At 34.8% G+C, this 19,525-nt stretch overlaps 1 protein-coding gene across 3 annotated transcripts in view; it reads left to right on the top strand.

Moving 5' to 3' along the window:
- CCDC171 (coiled-coil domain containing 171) overlaps positions 1–19,525 on the top strand; it is a 161,770-nt gene that overhangs the window by 87,449 nt on the left and 54,796 nt on the right. For all 3 annotated transcript variants that reach the window (XM_085326234.1, XM_085326236.1, XM_085326235.1), the window contains 2 exons: positions 7,971–8,116; positions 11,249–11,303. In XM_085326234.1, the coding sequence (XP_085182360.1) occupies positions 7,971–8,116; positions 11,249–11,303 (201 nt within the window). The remainder of the gene's footprint in view (positions 1–7,970; positions 8,117–11,248; positions 11,304–19,525) is intronic.

Below are 19,525 nucleotides of genomic sequence, written 5' to 3'. Positions count from 1 at the left end.
TTTTTCTTTTTCTTTTTCTTTTTCTTTTTCTTTTTCTTTTTCTTTTTCTTCATTTGATATTTTCCAGGTTTCTGGAATGTTTAGAAAAATTCTAGGAAAGAATTAGTAGTAACAGGGCAGGTAGTATGTCACAGGTGATTGGGAAATGAATGATTCTGTAGACGTGCCATGAAGCATATGATTCCAGCAGTTTGTATTTGCATAACRTGATTTTTTTTTAAGCACATAAAATCCAGTCATAGAGACTAAATTTTTTATATATATTTTTGATTATGTTCCATTGAGAAAGTAGAATCCTGCTCTGCTAGTGATTATTCTTTCCAGTAGTAATAATATAGTTCACTTAGCTCAGAAGACAGTAAAACTCCTAGAGTATCAAACCCAGAAATTTTGTATTATGTACTTTAATGTTTTCCCAAACCTTCTTTAGAAATTCAGCTTAATTATTATCTCTGGCTGGTTTCATGTATGTCTGGCAGGCCCAATGCATGTCAGCATTCAAAAGGATGTCCCTCCTTTAAGATGGCTTTTCAATTTGCATTCAAATGCAGCAGTATAACATCTAACACTTTTTCACTCCAGTGCTTTTGCTAGCTCATAATAACAGTCCATGAGGACCTAGCCTGTATGTGGACAGTTTATATTTTGGAATTACTTTTTCAGTAATTTCTTAAGGAATTTTACGTAATTACTTAAGGAATTAAGTAAATATTTTAAGGAATTATTGAAAAAGCAATTCCAAAATACAAACTTTTAAAGATTTGTTTACTTTGAAAATGAGTGATGTGAACACCGTATGTCTAATCTGAAAAGTCAGTATATAGAGTTACTCAGAAACAGCTACTGCATTTAAAATAATAAACTTTTATGATAACTTTTAAACATACACAGCTTGCTGACTTAGAAAAGCATTTTAAGTCGTGAGGTATTAAACATTTTTGGACAATGTAATTGAAAAATACATTCCGTATTGATCAGAACAGATCTTTTTCTTGAGAAATAAACTGAGATACAGGACTAAGTCTGCATTTTATTCACTGCCTTGTAGCACAGAGTACCACACTCAGCTTTAAATCCTTGAAGCAATGTAATCCAGCCTGAGCCACTGCAGATAAAATGCTTCTGGTACTCAAACTCAGACTTGGATGTCTCAGACTTGTGCTTCAGTCCTTAAGCAGACTGTTGTCTAGACATATGTATGTAAAGTCATTCACTTTCAGAATGGGAACACCTGTAGTTTGAAGTTACTTTTGTGAGAGGACGTTTTGCAAGCTGAAGATTTCTCTGTTTTTTCCCATCCACTCCAGAAAGTGACATTATTGAATAAAACTTTCTATTGAAGTATTTCTTRAAGAGTTCTAGTTGTTGAGTAACGGTGTATTGCAGGCCCTCTTTAAACCACTGGCATCATCATGCAACTTCTACTACTACTTGACTTTTTTGTAACACTAATTTGACTAAAGTTTTCTGTTGTTAGCACAATCTGTGTTTTGGTATCATGCAATATTATGAGGCGTTCTTGAAAGGAACAATCATGAACAATTGTATCTGACCACATGTCAGAAAAACCAAAATATGTCTGAATATTTACCTTAATTCACCAGTGTTTTACTGTTTATTTATTAGAAACATTGCAATAATTAGTGTTACCATTGTGCATACTAGTCACTCTCTTGCCCTGTGATCTCGTTATGCTGGGCACTTTCTAACAAGGAGCAAAAGCTTTTCTGTGCCTTTTAGATATAGTGTGATCCGTAAACTATGTTTAACCACTTCAACTACATCAGATACTTCAGAGAGGACACATCAGGTGTCTTGTTCCTTACAATGTCAGACCATCAAAAGATTGCTGCTACCATGCTGAAGATTTAGCACCAAAGAGATTAAAAACATCACTGCTTTTCTGCAAAGCAGGTAAAGCTCTTTCAAATGTCTTTTTGAGTACACACACATTTCTTATGCTAGAGAAGTTTAAAGGGCATGTGAAAGCATCTGTTGTTAAAGGGATGTCATGGGTGGTCAGCCTCAGGTTAGTTCTGCTTTCTGGGAAAAGAACATCTACATGAAGTTTATTTCAAATTGTTTTAAGACACTACTGCAGCTACTTGAAACACACATTGAATCCAGGTAGGTTGCTCTGACAAAGTTTGATTTCCAATTGAGAAGTCTACATCCATCTTGTTTGTTGGCATATCTGTAAATATATTGGATTTTTTTCATATTTTGAGAAGACTATTTTGTCATTTTTTTTGGCCACAGAACCTTTCTCTACAAAGATTTTTAATCTTGTGTTTTGATAGAAAAAGCTTCGTTTAGGTTTGTTCTAGGTGAGGAGGGATTTTTTTCAGAAAACATCTTTTAGAAAGTTTGTCTGTATAATTTGATTTGTTATAGATATGATTTGTTTTTCACATATTTTCACATGCAGAAAATACACTTAACATTAGTATTGATGTAACTTTTTGTGCATTTTGGATTAGGACCTTTCAAGAATCCACAGTTTCTTCAGAGTACGTGTAGACTGTTTAGCCCATAGTACTCTTACAAGGCTAAAAGCCAAAGGTATAATGGAGATTGCTATGTAAAATTGTAAATGTATGAAAATACCTCTCATTTTTGTACTTGAAAGAATGTTATTATCCTAAAGTAGTATCTACATAACACTTGTTTGTGGTGGAAGAGTGAATATGTATACAGTTATTTTCTAAATGTGTCGACTTGTCACATAAAGAACAGTAAGACATCAGTGTACTAATAAGAAAGGTGAAATGTTAGTTTCGCTTGATTATGTAAAGAAAATAATGCTTTGGAAAAAAAGGCTGTATAGAAAAGGTCAAGGCAGTTTAGTCAGTAATGCCTGCCTCTTGAATACCAGCACTGAGAATTGAGCAAAGCAGATTAGACTAATTTAAACTTTGTCTTACAGGCTGGCATTTTGATCTGTTGTTACTAGTAGTAGTAACTTCTCCAGGCTAGGAATTTTTATATGCTTCAGGGGGTTTTCTGACTGTTATCCTCAGTCACTACTTGAGCTCTTGGGACACTTTCACAGGTCGAGAATTGGGAATTCCACTGCTTTTTACTTCCTTTTGTTCTCCTAAATATGTTGCATTTCTTTTGTATCTGTGTTCCAGCACTTAAATGTACTCCTTCTGCTCTTGGTGCTTCATACTTTGGAAGCTCTTTGTGGTTTTAATTTTAAGGAATTAACTCCTTTCTCTGTCTCCCTTAATCATCTTTAGAGTCTACTTGCTGAGTTGGGCACCTGATCTTACAGAAAGCATTGCCAGATGCAGCCAGTGTATGTTTGTAGTTTATTTTGTAGCTTATTACACGCTGGTGCAAATATGGTGAGATTTAGAATGTTTATTTCTTTATGCATTCTGTCATCCTTCCTTTTCTCTTGTGGCTACAAAGCCTTTACTGCAGAAACGCTTTGCAGCCTCCAGTGGCATGATAAGGAGATGGCTTTCCTGATCTATATTTTATGAAAAATGATAGCAGGCATTTCAGCTGGAGGAAGAATGGATGTTGGTAGAAGTTTGTATTTTTTTTTTCTCATTCTGAGATCTTTAGTTATATGGGTAGGATGGTTTTTCACAGGGCATTCACTATACAGGTCTTYTAAAAAGTAGTAGTTTGTATCCATACAAGATGGATGGACATATCAAACTTCATCCTAAAGACAAAATCTTAAATTTCACAAATTACTTCATAATGTATACTCTGCAGTGTATTTGCATGCCTTTTAGTGCAGTGCTGTGTCCATGTAATTTAAATTCAATCTAAYTTAGCTAATCTTGGGAAATATACTCTCAGTATAAATGTCATATATGCTTTTCATAGATTTAGACTGTATGACTATCTTCATTCATCTTAAATGATTGTCCATCTATTATTTTTTGAGTAGAGTGTTTTTGGAGGTGAAGAATAACTATGTTTAATTTTCATTTCCTTTTGTAATTGTGTCTGAAGAAAGAGTTTTCTCACTACAGATAACCTAATCTTGTTAAATAAATTATCTGTGGAAGTTCCAGTTTGTCCTACCAAATGAGATTTTTCCTCAGTGCTCTTAGTTACTTGCTGCTCTGACAAACAAATTGTTTTTCATGCTCACTTTATGGAAAAAAAAACCCACACCTAAAAGGACCTTCCTATAAGGATTCTGATGAAAAATCAGTTTATCTATGTGATTGTGTTAGAATGTAGAGGAACAAATGCAATAATGTCTTGAATGAGCACATGAATACCTAAACTTCTAAACTAAATAGATAATTGGCTATTTACTAAATGTCAATAAATTGAAGTTTGATTTTAAGTTGTTTGAAAATCACTTATGCTCGAAAGTGAGAGCTCAGCATCTTTACAAAACTCTGTGCAGACATTGTAGGTTTTTTAAACCTTCATTCTCATTATCATATTTAGCCTTAACTTTCTAACAATTGTAATTGTCCGCAGAAACATTTCAAGATAAATGCATTATCAGGTTTTGAAATTTTCTTATTTTTGTAAATATTAAGACCCAGGGAGCAAAATAAAGGCTATATTGTGGATTAAGTGAAATATCTCAAGGCTGCGCTTTTCTGATAACTGAACCTGAAGTGACCTTTCTCAGACACAATTACAGAGCTGTATGTTTTTCCTTTAATTTCATCAGGGGTTTAATTAGTATACAAATAAAACTTCCCTTATCTTCTTTTCTACCTAATTGGCTTGTCTTCGCTTATATATGAAGTATGTGAAAATGGGCTGTAATTAGGGTGACCGTGTTAACCTTTTTTTCTCAAATGCACTGTTGCCTAAAGGCCTCAAGGCCTAAAAACAGTGCTTTGGATTATTGCTTTGCAATCACCATGGCTCTCCCATAGGTTTTCTCATGAGCAGAAGGGCTTTGGGTGCTGCAGGTTCCCACTGCTTAACGGGATCTTCATTCTTCTCCCCACTAAATGTTTATTGATTATCTCACTGCTCCACACTCAACCTCCAACAACTTAATATCAGGTGACAGTCAGGAGAGTTCTCCAAGTAATTAGAATGGAGCATTGAGGGAACAATTAGGAGCAGAGTTATTAAACTTGATTTATCCTATTCTCTCCTGAACAGTTTCTTGGATATCGGAACATCACACTTTCACAATCTACCCTGGCTGAGAAATTAGTGGCTAACCTGCTGCTTATCATTGTTGCCTTGCTGCCTTGAGGCACACCCTCTAGGTTTCAGTCACTCAGCTGGAAATATTAGAGTCCATAAAGTTTATCAAGGGTTTTAATTAGATCAATCTGAAGAAGGAAAAAAGAAGAGGCTTAGCAGCCATTACTTTAGAACATTCTAAACTGTATCAGAGCAATTTTCAAGGCTTGACTTTAACCCACAGAAGCAAGGAGCTTCAGGTGAAGGCTGAAACTGTTTTTAGGTGGTTTGTTGTATTGTGCTTAGATGCTGCAACATTGCTGATAGGGAAATTCTGAATTCTTTGGACATTTATRTAAGTAACTCCGAAAGTTTTGAATATAATAAAGCAGCTGCTCAGTGAGAATTCCGATTTCATCATTTCTGTATTGCTTTGTCACTACATAATGCAGATTGCTGGCTGTGCCTGTTCTAGAGTGTCTTCATGCTTTCATCACTGTTACTGCCTCATTAATAGACCTGCATGTGCAGCTGATTTGCAGGATTAGCAAGCAGCCCACACCAGATTTGGATACCTAGTGAGTTTCTTCAACATCTGCAATCAATAATGAAATCTGTGGGCTAGAACAGCTGGCTCTTTGGCCCCTCTAAAAGTATAGCCATCTAATAAAAGCAAAATAAATATGCATCCSCTCTTACTAGAGTGTTCATACAAATCTAACCTTCTTCAGCCATTCAGTCCACTAGAATCTTGGAGCCCAATGCTGTTCTAGCCACGTCCACCTCATGAGTTGCAATTAACCATCGTATTGCCTCAAAATAAAATTTTCAGAATTTTCCTCTTCTCTCCACGTTAGAGCGCAGTCCTGTAATTGCCCTTTTCTCAATCAGATTGAGAAAATGAGGTGGACAAAATGTTGGCACCATAGACCCTTCTCTTCATCCTGTAAATATCTCTCAAAAGACAAAAATATGGAGGAGACAGCTTTTAAAGCTCTGATTCCTCAATGTTGACTTAGCCTAATATAAACAAACAATAAACAGAATAAATTGAAGAAGATTCAATGTTCTTAAATTATAGATGTCACCTTTATCCTTKCAAGTACAGATCTAGTTTCTTGGAAATAACTTTTCTGAAATGCTAACAATCCATAACTTGAGCTGTTTAGTCTTTTGATAGTCGCTGAGTAGACTTTCTGAAAGCAACACTTCTGTTTTCCAGTTTCTTTTTGCTAACCATGCAATGGAACCTATGTGCTTATCTTTTTTAGGTGAAAAATGRTGTATTTAGTTGAAATTATTGAGATGATAGGCAGAATGGATCAACCTTCATTAATCTGAGCAAGATTCTAATATTAACACCTCTGGATTCTAGGGCTTTTTAAAATAAATTTCTCAGTGGTGTTTTTTAAAACAGTGATTAGTAAAGCTTGAATTTTTTGAATTGCAGAGTTCTGGTAATAGTCCTGTACCTTGAAATATGGTGTTGAAATAACTGGTCACTATTATTGTATTGAGAAATGTATTTCAGAAAACCCATTCCAGACCACTAATTTCAGTTTGTTCAGCAGCATTTTAATGTTTGATGCCATACTCACTTTCGTGTCTATTATTTTGTAGGAATTCTGCTTAGTACTTTGAGTTTTTTGTTTTTTTGAAGTGCTTTTGATTCTTGACTAGGTCTGAAGGTTTTTCAGATTAGTCAGATTTTAAGATTTCAGTCCCTTGCAAATGGGTATCAGACTTTTGTATATACTATTCTTAATACATATTCACAGCATAATGCATATCCTAGTGTTTTGCAGTCCAAATCGTGTACTCCTGAGTACAAATTGTGCAGCATTCTTAAAACTTAAGCAGAAAATATATCCATAAATTTTGAAAACCAGTGCAAGAACTCAGTCTTGCAACTGTGCTGCCTTCTGTAGTCTTTATCCTTGTATACTACTTTAGAATTTGACAGGAAATTTGCATCTTATGTTTACAGCCACCTATTATGGTCTCTTTCTAAAGAAGACAAAATGAACATGTATAAGTAAAATAAAAAAATGTGGTGAAATAAGCACATCATTAGTGTTTCAATCTCTAAAACTAATGATTTATCCTAACAGAAAGAAGTAGCAACTATCCAGGTTCTGTATTAATTAGCTCTGCGTGCTATTTGTCATCTATTGAATTCATCTGAATTGATTTAAAGCACGTTGTGTTAGTTCTAAGCCAGAGAGAAACATTGAGTAAAAATACGTGTACTATTTTGTGTATTGGAAAACTCATGTTGAAAGAGTGAAAGTACCATAAAGTGGTGATTTAGTCTTAACATGAATTTCAGCAAAAATATATTTAGTGCACTAGCAGAGAATGTTGGGTTCTTATTTTCTCATATCTTGAACTGTCCTGGTTAATAGTAGAGAATATTTAAATAGATACTACTTTGTTATTTTTCCTTTTTTTACATGTTAAGTCTTTTCTTGTCATGTTCCTTTTAAAGTATGCTGTCAAAATATTTTATTTCTCTTTAATGCTGTGTTCTTGACTATTTTCACTGTACTTAGATTTGATATCTGTAAGTATAGTAACTATAACATAGRATATATACCTCTTGGGTCCACAAATTACTTTATTATTTGATTATTATAAGAAATATATTTGTAAATAGATGATATACTAAAAATAAGTTTTTTGTGAGTTTGTGATGTTACAGAATTTGTAAAACCTTAGTATGCAGTGGCCCAAGTCTGTTTCACAGTCAGTCTGTATTCCTCTTTGTTTAATAGCCTGTGGCATAAATTGAAGTTAATTATTGGGGCTGACAAGTAACTTTGCTTTCTGTCTGCTTGCAGAGTCTCTCCAAGGCAAAGATGGAGCTGAGAAGAAAAGATCAATCTCTGCGTCAGCTCAATAGACTTCTTACGCAGCTGGAGCAGGACAAGCGTCGACTAGAAGAGAGCGTCCATGATGCAGAGAGTGCCCTCTGCATGGCAGCGAAGTGAGCGCTGGGACCTTGGGGAGATCACTTAAAACAGACAAAAGATCAATTCTTACTTTCATGCGCAGAGTTTTAGCCCTGGCTAATGTAAAGCTAAAAACAAAAGTACAACTGTCTTTCTTTGAAATTCAATGATAGTCTTATAAAAAGAAAACTCTTAGTTCAACATACTAAATATATATTTTTTGTAGTAAACCTATTCAAGTGCTCAAAATACTGAATTCTGAAAATAATGTGAGCATTTTTTTGCCCGTTTACGTTACTGATTTGCCAGCCTCTGTTTTGCAGAGCCTTATCTCCATAATTATTTGAGAAATAAGTTTACTTCTTTCACTTACTGCCAGGTCCTTTTATAGAGACATATGATTTATTTAAAATGCATGTATCTCTTATACAGAAATGTCTACCTGGGGACATGTCTTGTTGCAAAAAGTATTGAAAATTGTTTTGGACCTGATCTTATCTATGGAACAGTAAAGATTTTTCAGATGGTTTCATGGGAGTTAGGCAAAAAACCTATGCATTTTTGTAACATAAAGAGTGGGAAGAAGTGTTAAAGATGAAAAGACGTCAAAAAGTGTTCCATTGATTTTTAATGAGTTAATTCCTAACCTCTTACAGTCATGTAGTCAGATAAAAAGATGAAGCTTTGTAGGCTCTGTGTGTTAGCTATTGCTGTTATTGTAGTGTGTACTTCAAATATTACTGGTCTATGACCAGATATTAACTTTTTAACTTTTTAAAATTTCTTATTATACCTAAGATCCATCTGACCTGTGAAAAACAGTAGCTTAGAAATTTTAAGGCTTTTATGCACAAGTAAAATATGTTAATACAGGAGTTTCTATGAGATGCTTAACAGGGTAATTAAAATGACAAATGTTATTTACTATGAATGTATTAAAGCATATCTGACCTGAAGAAGGATTTGTGTTCCCAAAAGCTTGCCACTCTTCGCCCTGCCTTCAGGCAATTTTACTCACTCCAGTGAAGAACATTCCCTCTAGCCTTTCTTAAATTCAGAACTTTTTTTTTTTTTTTTTTTTTTTTACATAAAATGTTTTTTAAAAGGTCATTTCTGTATATAGTAGTCAAATATTGACCAAGGAAAATCAAATACCACTTACTGTTCTAGCAACTCTTTATAGCAAGTTTCTTTTTTTCATGTTGGAATGTACCAGCAGTTGGTGAAATAGACTTAACTCTTGTCCGGAAAAATCTATTTTAATACCTCTTCCACAACCTSTGTGATTGGATGTTATTTCCATGCTCCTGGGCTTCCTTTAAGTTCTTTCCTAACCTTTTCTGCAGCCTTTAATTATAATAAGATGATTGGCTGATTTTGAAAGACATTTGGTACTTTCTAGAGTTCTGATGTAAAAATGTGAGACATAACATGAAAAGTGGTTGGAGCTGAAATGAAAATGCTTGTCTCGAGTCTCTTGCACTGGTAGCTGGCAGTTTTGCTCTGCTTTTCTTCAAAGTAGGGTGCAGTATTAATAAAAGATGATCTGTTAGCTGTGAGTCTGACAGAGATTTAAGTACAAAGTTAGTAGGCATTTGGTCATCTACCTGCTAGATAAAAATTGCCTGTCAAATCTGTTCCCCAGCCATCATGTAAAAAGTGAACCAAAACATGTTTACCGTACCTGAACTACATTGATGTGGAATAATGCTTAAGAATACTTCCATGGTTCAATTCTGACTTTCCTTAAGCTTGTAGGAGTCAATGAGTATGTAAAGAAAGACTGAATTAATTTGGATTTGGGCATGCAGGGGTGCAATAGATAATTTAAAAAAAAAAACCCTTTCCCTAGGTGTTATACGCAAATATCAAAAATTTTAAGATTAACTATTTCCAAAAGGCAAGATGGCCCATAGTCAGTATGTTTTCTGTTTATGAAAACAATAACCTGCAGACTACTTATTAAAGGGATCCAAAATTCCATCTGAAGATACTCTCCTTTTTATGCTGAAGAACACTTGAGAGTATACCAGAAATAGGTTGTCTTCCATATCATTGACTAACTTATGAATTAATGCTGTTGAACTGACTTTCTAGAGCTGTCTCACACAGATAAGTAGCAGTTGCTATGTAGATGAGACAAGTGAAGAAGGTGAACAGTGTGTCCCTGTCAATCTGATCCAGAGAAAGACAAGATCCTGAAAGACAAAATCTGTGTGACAACCTTATTAAGAAAGTAAAAGCCAATCTTTATTTTTCTTTGCTTCTTCCTATTTTTGCCATTAGGTTAATATGAGTCAAGAAAATGAGGAGGCATTAGTCATTCCAGGTAGAATATAATGGTTCTGACTTCTATTTTAGAAAATAAAACATCTAGAACAAAATTTTCGAATAGCTGCTGAGATAGAAAGACTTGCTTTTCTGCCATAGATTGCATTTGCTTTACTATCATGTGTTGTCATTCTCCTCCTCGGCCCACTTCTYGGTAATGTTGTCTTATGCTACTTTAATTACATTTCTCTCAGAGCATCTGAAGAGATCAGTATTTCTTATGGTAGCATTACTGTTCAAAGCTAGTTATCTCATTGAATCCTTTATCTGCAAAAAGTCGTGAGTCGCAGTCTAAATTTATGTTTCATAAAGATAAGATCCTTAACTGTACTTCTGTCAGAAAAGACCAATAGAACATGAAATGAAGTGTTGTAGTTTATAAAAGAAGGTTGAGAATTCTTTGTATACAAGAATACTTCATGAAAAATATACACTCTGTCATTGTTTTTCAGAATGAAAATCTTTTCCCACTGGAGTCTGGAGACTATTCAACATGCCCTTTATTCAAGGCTACAGATTTCTTCTCTTAAAACAGAATGGTGCTAAGTGTAGTTACTTGGCTGTTCATTGATACTCCTATAAGCATAGCTGGTTTAATGCTTACCCACAAAAGAAACGTCTTTCATCTGGAAATTTGCACCAAGTAGTGGTTCATGACCTATTCTTACACAGTTTGTTTGGGATGCAAACAAAAGAGATACAAATATAATATTTTCTGAGTTGCCTCAAATGATATTTAAAGACATGATGGTTATAAAGTTACCAGCAGAAATTGAATTTGTACATGAGTAGAGCTTCAGCTCTATTAAAAACACTGTTTTTTTCTCTTAAAATAGAGACAAAGAATTGATTGCCAGTCATATGAAATCTGTGGAAGCCACTCTTCAAAAGGTAAGAATTTCAATTTGTTTCATTTCTGTCTCTAATCACATCAAGCTTTTCCAGCTGCTTTTTCACAGAGAAGCAAGAGGCAGAAATTGTTGTAAAGTGACTTCCTTTCATCAGAGTACAAGTTTTCCACCTTCAACTTCTATATGTTCAGATTTAGTGAAATAAAATACAACTTTGTGGTATACAGACTTCTTATTTTTAATACAAAACTTAGTACAAAATTCACTTTCCTTCCCTTAGTCACTGAATACCACTTCTGTTTACTAAATGAAGACTATTGATCATCCAAACACTTTGTAATTGCTGCAGAATTATCTCTGTGTACTGACTCAGGCAGAGGTCATCCAATGAGGTCACATATGTGGTGGTCATAAGGTGTTTGGCTTTGTGCATGCTACTTTGATCTTTGATACTTAAAAAAAAAAAAAAAGAAAGAAAGAAAGAAAAGAAAAAGATGGTAGGTTTAAACCATAATCAAAAACCCCAATATTTTTAAAACCTTTTTTTGACTAAATAACAATCTTAAGTTGATCCATTGACTTACTGTGTTTTGCTAGGTCTAGTAAAGGCTGAATATACTTATTATTTGGAAGAAAGTGTTGTTTTTAGCTGTAGCTGTAGGGACTGGTTGTTCTGTAAGTGTTTTTTGTACAGGGTAACACAGAGGAATAAAATATTTACTTCTGTTACTTTGGAGTGTTCATTTGCCTTATAACGTCTTGAATTCGCAGCAATATGTGAATCTGTATCCTTATTTTAGTGTCTGTAGCCACCAGAACTGCTGTAAATTTTCAGATAAACTTTCTCAAGCTTTTCTTTTCAATGATGTTCACAAAACCTGACAACAGTTTAACAGCWTCTCTGTTTTAGCTGTAGCATGCTGTGCTGATAGATAATGTCTTCTTGTGTTTCTCCATTTTAGTCATACATACTTCTTTTAAACTTGGGAGATCTACTTCTTTTTTACACTTACTGGTGCATGTAATGTCCTTGGTGTTAATAATTTGTTGTTCTGGACTAAGAGTTTAAATTTCAATGATTTAGAAAGCAGTGCTATGTGTGCACAAGGATTGGAATGTTTCAGGCAAGGTTAGAGAAAGGTTGCATATATCTTAATTCCGCCTTGCCTAACGCTTGGAGTGGATCAAGAAACTAACATCTTTCTTTGAGAATGTTAGTCACTGCAACTGTTTCATATTTCCTTATGTTTGTTAGAAGTGCACATAATTGTTAGGCACAAAGAGCTAACTACTGAGGAGCGCAGAGTATTTTCTCTTTTCTGGTCTGTAAACCTGAGGAATGAAGAAAAGCATAGAAATGTCAGGATGCTCCTTTCGGAAAAAAATATGAAGAATTGACTGTAAATCATTCAAAATTTGATATGTCATTTCTCCAAGAAGAACAAAGAGAAATTATTAATCTTTTGGAAATATCTGAAATGCAGACCTTATATCATAATGGTATTTAATTATCTAACATTAATGAACATGGCTTATGGGTAGACTATCATGTTTACTTTCTTGTTCTCATGATTTTTTTCCAAAACAGAATGAAAAATTAGAACATAATGAAGTAGATGAAATACTAAAGGAACCATGAGCCTATCTCTTTCCCCCATAGGAGTTCTGGGAGTTGCATTTATTTTTTAAACAAGAAGAAATCAAAAGAAAATGAATAAAGCTCTGAACCATCTGTAGCTGAAGAAGTATTACTGTTAGTTGCAAATATATTTGTGGGAGTCTGACATTGAATGTTCTAGTATTGATGTAGTCATGAACAATTATCCACAAAATTCCACTGCATCACCTGTAGGATCTATTATACATACATAATATTAACTTTCTGCTTCAGAGTTGATGGATTTTACAGCCACAGATAGTAATTGGCTAGACACAGGATAAGAGGGTATACACCTATATCTGATAATACGACCTCATTCTTTTCTGAACACTCTAACTACAAGAATTCCAGAAGGGAGCAACGTGTGCACCAGATGATCTCTCTTCAGGTGTTCTTGACTGTAATGTTCAGCAAACAGGGTAGAAAGTAGAAGGATTTGGGGAGACCCAGTTGCTGCACATATTTCTACTATAGCTCTAAACAAGAGACCCTTTCCAAAATTTACTGCCCTCTGGGACTGGTTTGAAATATCTAAGTTCATACATTTGGTTTGCATGTGTCATGTATAGAGTTCCTTGTCTAGAATGATTCTTCTAAGACCTTTCTAGAGCCTTCTGCTGAGAAGGTTGATTCATCACTAATGTTTATGAAGCATGTATGTTGAAGAATTTGAGTATGTGCTATGTATATGGTAAGAGAAAATAGTCTTAGCAGCTAGTCTACTGACTTCGATAACCTGGAAGATACTCTAGAGCAGTTCCGTTGGAATCTTATCCTGAATCTTGCCACGTTAACTGTTTTCGTCTGAAATATGACTTTGAAGTCAGATTATTTGCACAGAAATCTCTGCCTCCATTGAAGTAAAAGAAGCTCTTTTATTTCAGACCATTTAAGTATTGAAGAAAAATTTGAAAATACAAGTGCAACATTGCACTGAAGGGACAGAAAACTGCAAGAGCACCTCAGATACAAAGGATCTCAAATGGATTTTATTTTGATTTTGTTTTAATCTTATAATATTTAAGAAGACCAAAATATAAGTAAAATGCTAGTAGAAAAAAATGAATTGTTTTTGGAACAATTCTTGGAAGAATTTCCATGAATTGTCTTGGAGAAGTTCAGACATGCAAATTTTTTTCTCACAAAAATAAGAAGCATTTAAAGAAATATCTTGTTGTAACACCTACCTATAGACACTTTTTAGTATATATGAAAAATAATTTCTTTTTAACATTTCCCTCTGAAAAATATGGCAAGAAGTGATTTTTGATATAAATATAGACATTACACTTCTGGCAAAACTGTATTTCATTATTTTCTTCTATACTTCTTTAGATCAATATCACACATGCATAAAACGCACAGAAACAGGTTTAATGCTTCTTACTGTAACTAGATTCATTAGTGTATGTTGTTAGTGCCTTACTAGTCGTGATCAGTGGAAGAAATATCCTAATTCTCTCTCTCTCTCTCCCTCCTCCCCCCCCAAAAATCCTAAACCATACCTTTTTATTGCTTCTCAGTTTGTGTTGCAACTCCCTTTTCTTCAAAAAGAAGAAAGCTTCTCCAAATTCCTATTCTCTAGGCTTCTGCCTGTGCAAAACACTGTCATGGGAAATCATCCCAGTGAGTCAGCCTGCACAAAGCTATAAAATTGTTTGTTTTTCCCCTTGTACTCTTAACTATTAAAGTTCTGATGAGCCTTATGAGGCAAAATTTTCAGCCTGTTCCAATAGCAGTTGCTTAGGATTTGGCCTTTTAACAGTTTAATAAAATACAATTTCTTCACAATCTTACACTGTTACCCACTGTCCATCAGAAGGTTGATTAGCTGTGATAATGAGTTATTAAAAAAAAAAAAAAAAAAAACAAAAACCCTTTTTCCTAACACCATTTAACAATCCACTCATTCTGGCCCTTCCAAATGGCTCAGGGATTAAAGCACCTATCTGGTGTGCTGCTTTCCTTTTGATGCTTGAACTGGCAAATTTCTCTTCATCTCACTTCCTTAATTCACTTCCTTTGCTGCTGACTGAAAGGTTCTTMAGCCATTTGGCAGAAGTGCTTCTAGCAGACCCATCGACAGTCACTTTCTGGCATCCTTCTACTGTTGTGTTAAACTGCCACATTGCTTCTATCCTTCCATTTTCCTATTGTCTTCCCCCAAAAGTCCATTAAATGGCTGAGGTTTGGGTCTCGTAGTATTATCAGCTGAAAAACAACTGAATGCTGTACAAACCGTCCTGTCAAATTTGCAAAACATGAAGACAAAATCATCTTTCTTTTTCCAGTTTAATGATGTTTCTACTACCGGACAAAGGCACAATTGGAGATAAGGTGACACTATAGAACACTTGATGTTTCAGATGTCATTCATCACAATAAAGTGCATTTCCTTATGTTGATGTTTTTATAGCCTCTAGAAAACCCGTTTACAGTATGTGTAAGTCTACCACATCAGTAAAAACATTATTTGTAAGTGGCATTAGCTGTTCAGCAGGAAGGTCATAAATTGATCAGGCCTGGAAAAAAACAGAACAATTATGGGGCTAAAGTTAGGTGCCACAATCAGGCTTCAGTAGGCATGAGATGTTTTTCAGTATACCCATCAGCCCCATTTCTGAGTTGACTGGGATCTGTAAGAGTCCATCGTATTATTTAGATATCTCAATATTGATTTAGAAGTTCTTATTTTAGAAAACTTTCCCTGAGGCTAATTTCACTCCTAGAGCTCATGATTCTTTTAATTCGTTTAGACATATTAAAGCCTTCTCATGTGTCTTCAAAGTCTATTTATCACTGTGGTCCTCAGTTGTTCTAAACTGGCCCTATCACCAGCCTGTTAAAATAGTGCATATGTGTATATGGAAAAAACTACRAAGATAACCAAATTAGAATAATTCTAAATGACTACTCTGAATTTATAATTGGAAACAAGCTATTAGTCCACTCTGATAGAAAAAAATGCAATGAAAAGAGATTTTTTTCTTTTCCTCACCCATCTCAAATTAACACTTCTTCATTTAAATGTTTTATAAATGACTTTTGGTTTCCTGACTAGTGATCTGACTTTCTTGATCCTTATTCCTAAAGATCAGTTGTGCAGGACATACAGGTGTTAGCACAGCTGGTTTGCTGATGACAACTTCGTCCATATAGCTGTCTAGTGTGTCATCACTCATATTGTTCAGTGTCATTCTGACCTAGCCAAGCTAAAAATGGTACTCCAGCTCAAGAGGGATTTAAAAACCTTGACAAACTAAAGATAAGACATTGCTGAATGTCGTATCCRTGTACTTAACTATTTTCAGTTTAGACATATCTAGATAACTAATTTCAGAGCTCATCTCACTTCATTTTTTTTGAAGGCTAAATACTTTTGTGTAGCTTGCCTTCAGTAAGGAAAAATCCTTTTTTGGAGAACTGTGGAATTAGTTAGTGCATTAACTACAATTTTCTCCACATATAGGTGCATTTTCAGCCCAAGGTCATTGTAATCCATTCCCAGGGAATGAGTATATTAAAGTGCACATCCTGCAATTACATCAAAGTTTTGGTGCAGTGGTCAGTGCTTGCAAAAAAACCATCCCTGAATCAAATTAACATCTTTCTCTGTAGAGCATATAGAGTATATCTGTTTGTGTGTGTTTAATATTATGTGAAAACTTGAGCTAAACTTCTAGGCAAGCTTAAGGTGGTATCCTTCTGCTCAGTAAATGAACTTCCAGATTCTTGAATGGTCTTTAAAAAGAAGAGGCTGGGGTGAGGGAGGGGAGAAGCACTCCCAAAATACCATCTTTATATGCGCCTTACCTCTTTACAWATCAGCTGTTTATGCAGTAATTAACCTACCTATAAATTGCTACCTATAAAAATGTGTTGTGTTATAAATAAAGATTTGAGAGTTTGTGTATGTCAACAGTATAAAAAGAGTTACTAAATCCTGTAAATCAGAATTTTTGAATAGTTTTTCATTTAAGTGAAATATTTTGTATGTATAATTTAATAGATCAGTGTATGGCTACCTACATCAGGTATGTACAGATGCTGTTTAACACCTCCACTTTGATAGAAATCAAACCTTTGAGTTTGGGTATGCATTTCTTTTGGTGGGAGAATATAAAAGGATCTGTTAGCCCCTAATGAGTGCTTAAAGCTAACTGTGGTGGCTACATAACAGCTGTGCAGTCAACTATAGCCCGTAATCCTTTCTCCACTTGCTTTCCTACATGTATTGTTTTTTATTACTGTCTTTAGTTCCATGGTTATTTATATCAATTCAAGAAAAATAAGTTATTAGAAACTCTTATGAATGGGCAAGTGTTTGTTCAAGTGTTTTGCACTGAAGAAGGCAGAAGACCATATTCAGTGCATCTGCAACAGCAACTTATATGTCTTTGTTTTGTACAGCGTGGCTTCCATTCAGCATACTCAGGAGATGTGGACATTCCTTATGCAGCTATCTAGAAACATACTTGAAAGACTGCAGTTAAGACTAAGGTGTGGGCTGAATTCTAACTGCCTCCTTCCTATTTTAAAAAGTTTCTAAAAACATTATTGTTAATTATATGTCACATGCAGAATACATAATGTGGTATAAACTGTTTTGCTGGCACTCTTTTGGAGTGATGTGTATAACCATCATAGCTTCTAATAACTCAGCAATATGATGATCTCATAGCCAAGCAGACTAAATCATTGTATACTGTTCACTAACACCAAATCACCGAGTCATTGTAGTTTTTTATTCTGATGTTTAATTGCAGATAATATGCCATTAGAAGTAGTAATAGGAAATGAAAGCAAAATGAGCTCTCAGCCTTCTACCTGCTAGGAACTATTTTTTATAAGTACCTGAAGGGAGGGTGTCAAGGGGATGGGGACAAACTCTTTTCAGTTGCCCCATGTGACAGGACAAGAGGCAATGGGCAGAAATTGAAGCACAGGCAGTTCTGCCTGAACGTGAGGGGGAATTTCTTCCCTGTGAGAGTGACGGAGCACTGGCACAGGTTGCCCWGAGAGGCTGTGGAGTYTCCTTCTCTGGAGATMYTCAAGGCCTGCCTGGATGCAACCCTGTCTAACATRCTSTAGGTGATCCTACTTGAGTGGGGGGATTGGACTAGATGATCTCCAGAGGTCCTTCCAACCTCAACCGTTCTGTGATTCCATGATTCTATGATTGGGTATGATTGGTCGACTTTGAACTTACAAAAGTTCTGTTGTGTAGCTTATGTAGTAAAGTGTTTATCCACAAATAATCTAATTTTTCTTCAGTGTAAGAAAGTAGTGAAGAATTAGTCCCAAAATGAGGGACTAGAATCTAGAGGTTTTTGTACTAGGCAGAGTATAACTGGACAAGATGTTAAAGAGAAATATGCACATCTTAATAATGCTTACAACTTGCTAGCATTTAGTACCGTGTCTCCGTTGGTGTAATTGGACATACCAGCTCCAACTATGCAGACAGAAAACAAAGGATGATGACGGAAGCGGGCTGCATCCAAAATTATTTCTATCTCAGATCAGTAGAGAATTTCTACTATCATTTTTGGACATACAGAATTAGTGCATCAAGTGCTACACATTGATTTAGTCAATAATGTAACTTTTATTTTCCAGTTTCAGCTCCAATATGAATTCATCAGTACTTTATTAATTTTGAGTGGTTATTGTGTTTTTTTGTGTGTTGGTCTCCTGATTAATTAAAAACTTAAGTGTCATTAAATCACTATGCTGCATTGTTTTAAAATGTTTTGATTGTTATAATAGAGTGATATGGATCTATTTATGGTTTTACCCATTTTCAGACAGTAGTTACATAAATGCAGTCTTGTTGGGTATAGATGTTTTTGTAAAATTTCCCTCACTACTCATTTCTGAGTAGATGTCTCTTAGCCATTTTTAATCATTGCAGTAAGCCTGATTAGTTATTTAGATTGTAACTTCAGGTCTGTAGCCTACGGATCATTCTCAGATATAATATTCTAACTTTGGATTTCAAATACAGGGGGGGAAAAAGTGACAATAAACACAATAAAAGCTCTGAAATTTGCTTCATAAAACTTAGCTATATAGGATGTTTTTTTCTCTGATAACCTTAGAAAAAGTTTGTCTTACAGAATTATCTTATCCTAACAGTTTTACCTTTGACTAATAGTTCTGTAGTGTAAGTGTCTGTATAAATACTCTGTTTATTTCCTTAGAGGGAGAAAATCAGCACAGTCTCCCAACTACAGACCTTTCTTTTTGGCTCTCAAAAAGCCAGCAGGCAAGAAATTACGAGAACAGTTTTAAAAGGAGATTTAATCTAGACATGGCCTCTCCGATGTGATTCCATGCACATGTGGCCATAATAATTTTAAATTCTTGAGTAGGTACTGAAAGCTGAAAGACTGCTTCCATTTTTAGTGAAACAGTGGAAGGGTGTTTGCACAATATGTCCCCAGTCTTCTGTTTGTTGTRTTTTTCCTTGAACCTTTGTAAGAATTTCTGAAGGGAAACCTATAACTTGATTATTTTTTAGATAGAGTTTACTCAATATACTTTTTGATAATGAAATTCACGTTTTAATATCTAAATATTAGAAACCAGAAAAAGGATTG

Source organism: Rhea americana, unplaced genomic scaffold (assembly GCF_003343005.1).
Source record: "Rhea americana isolate MKP2758 unplaced genomic scaffold, rheAme1 scaffold_129, whole genome shotgun sequence".
NCBI lineage: Eukaryota > Metazoa > Chordata > Aves > Rheiformes > Rheidae > Rhea > Rhea americana.
The sequence above is the reverse complement of the archived record's forward strand: the minus strand, read 5'-3'. Positions and strand labels throughout refer to the sequence as shown.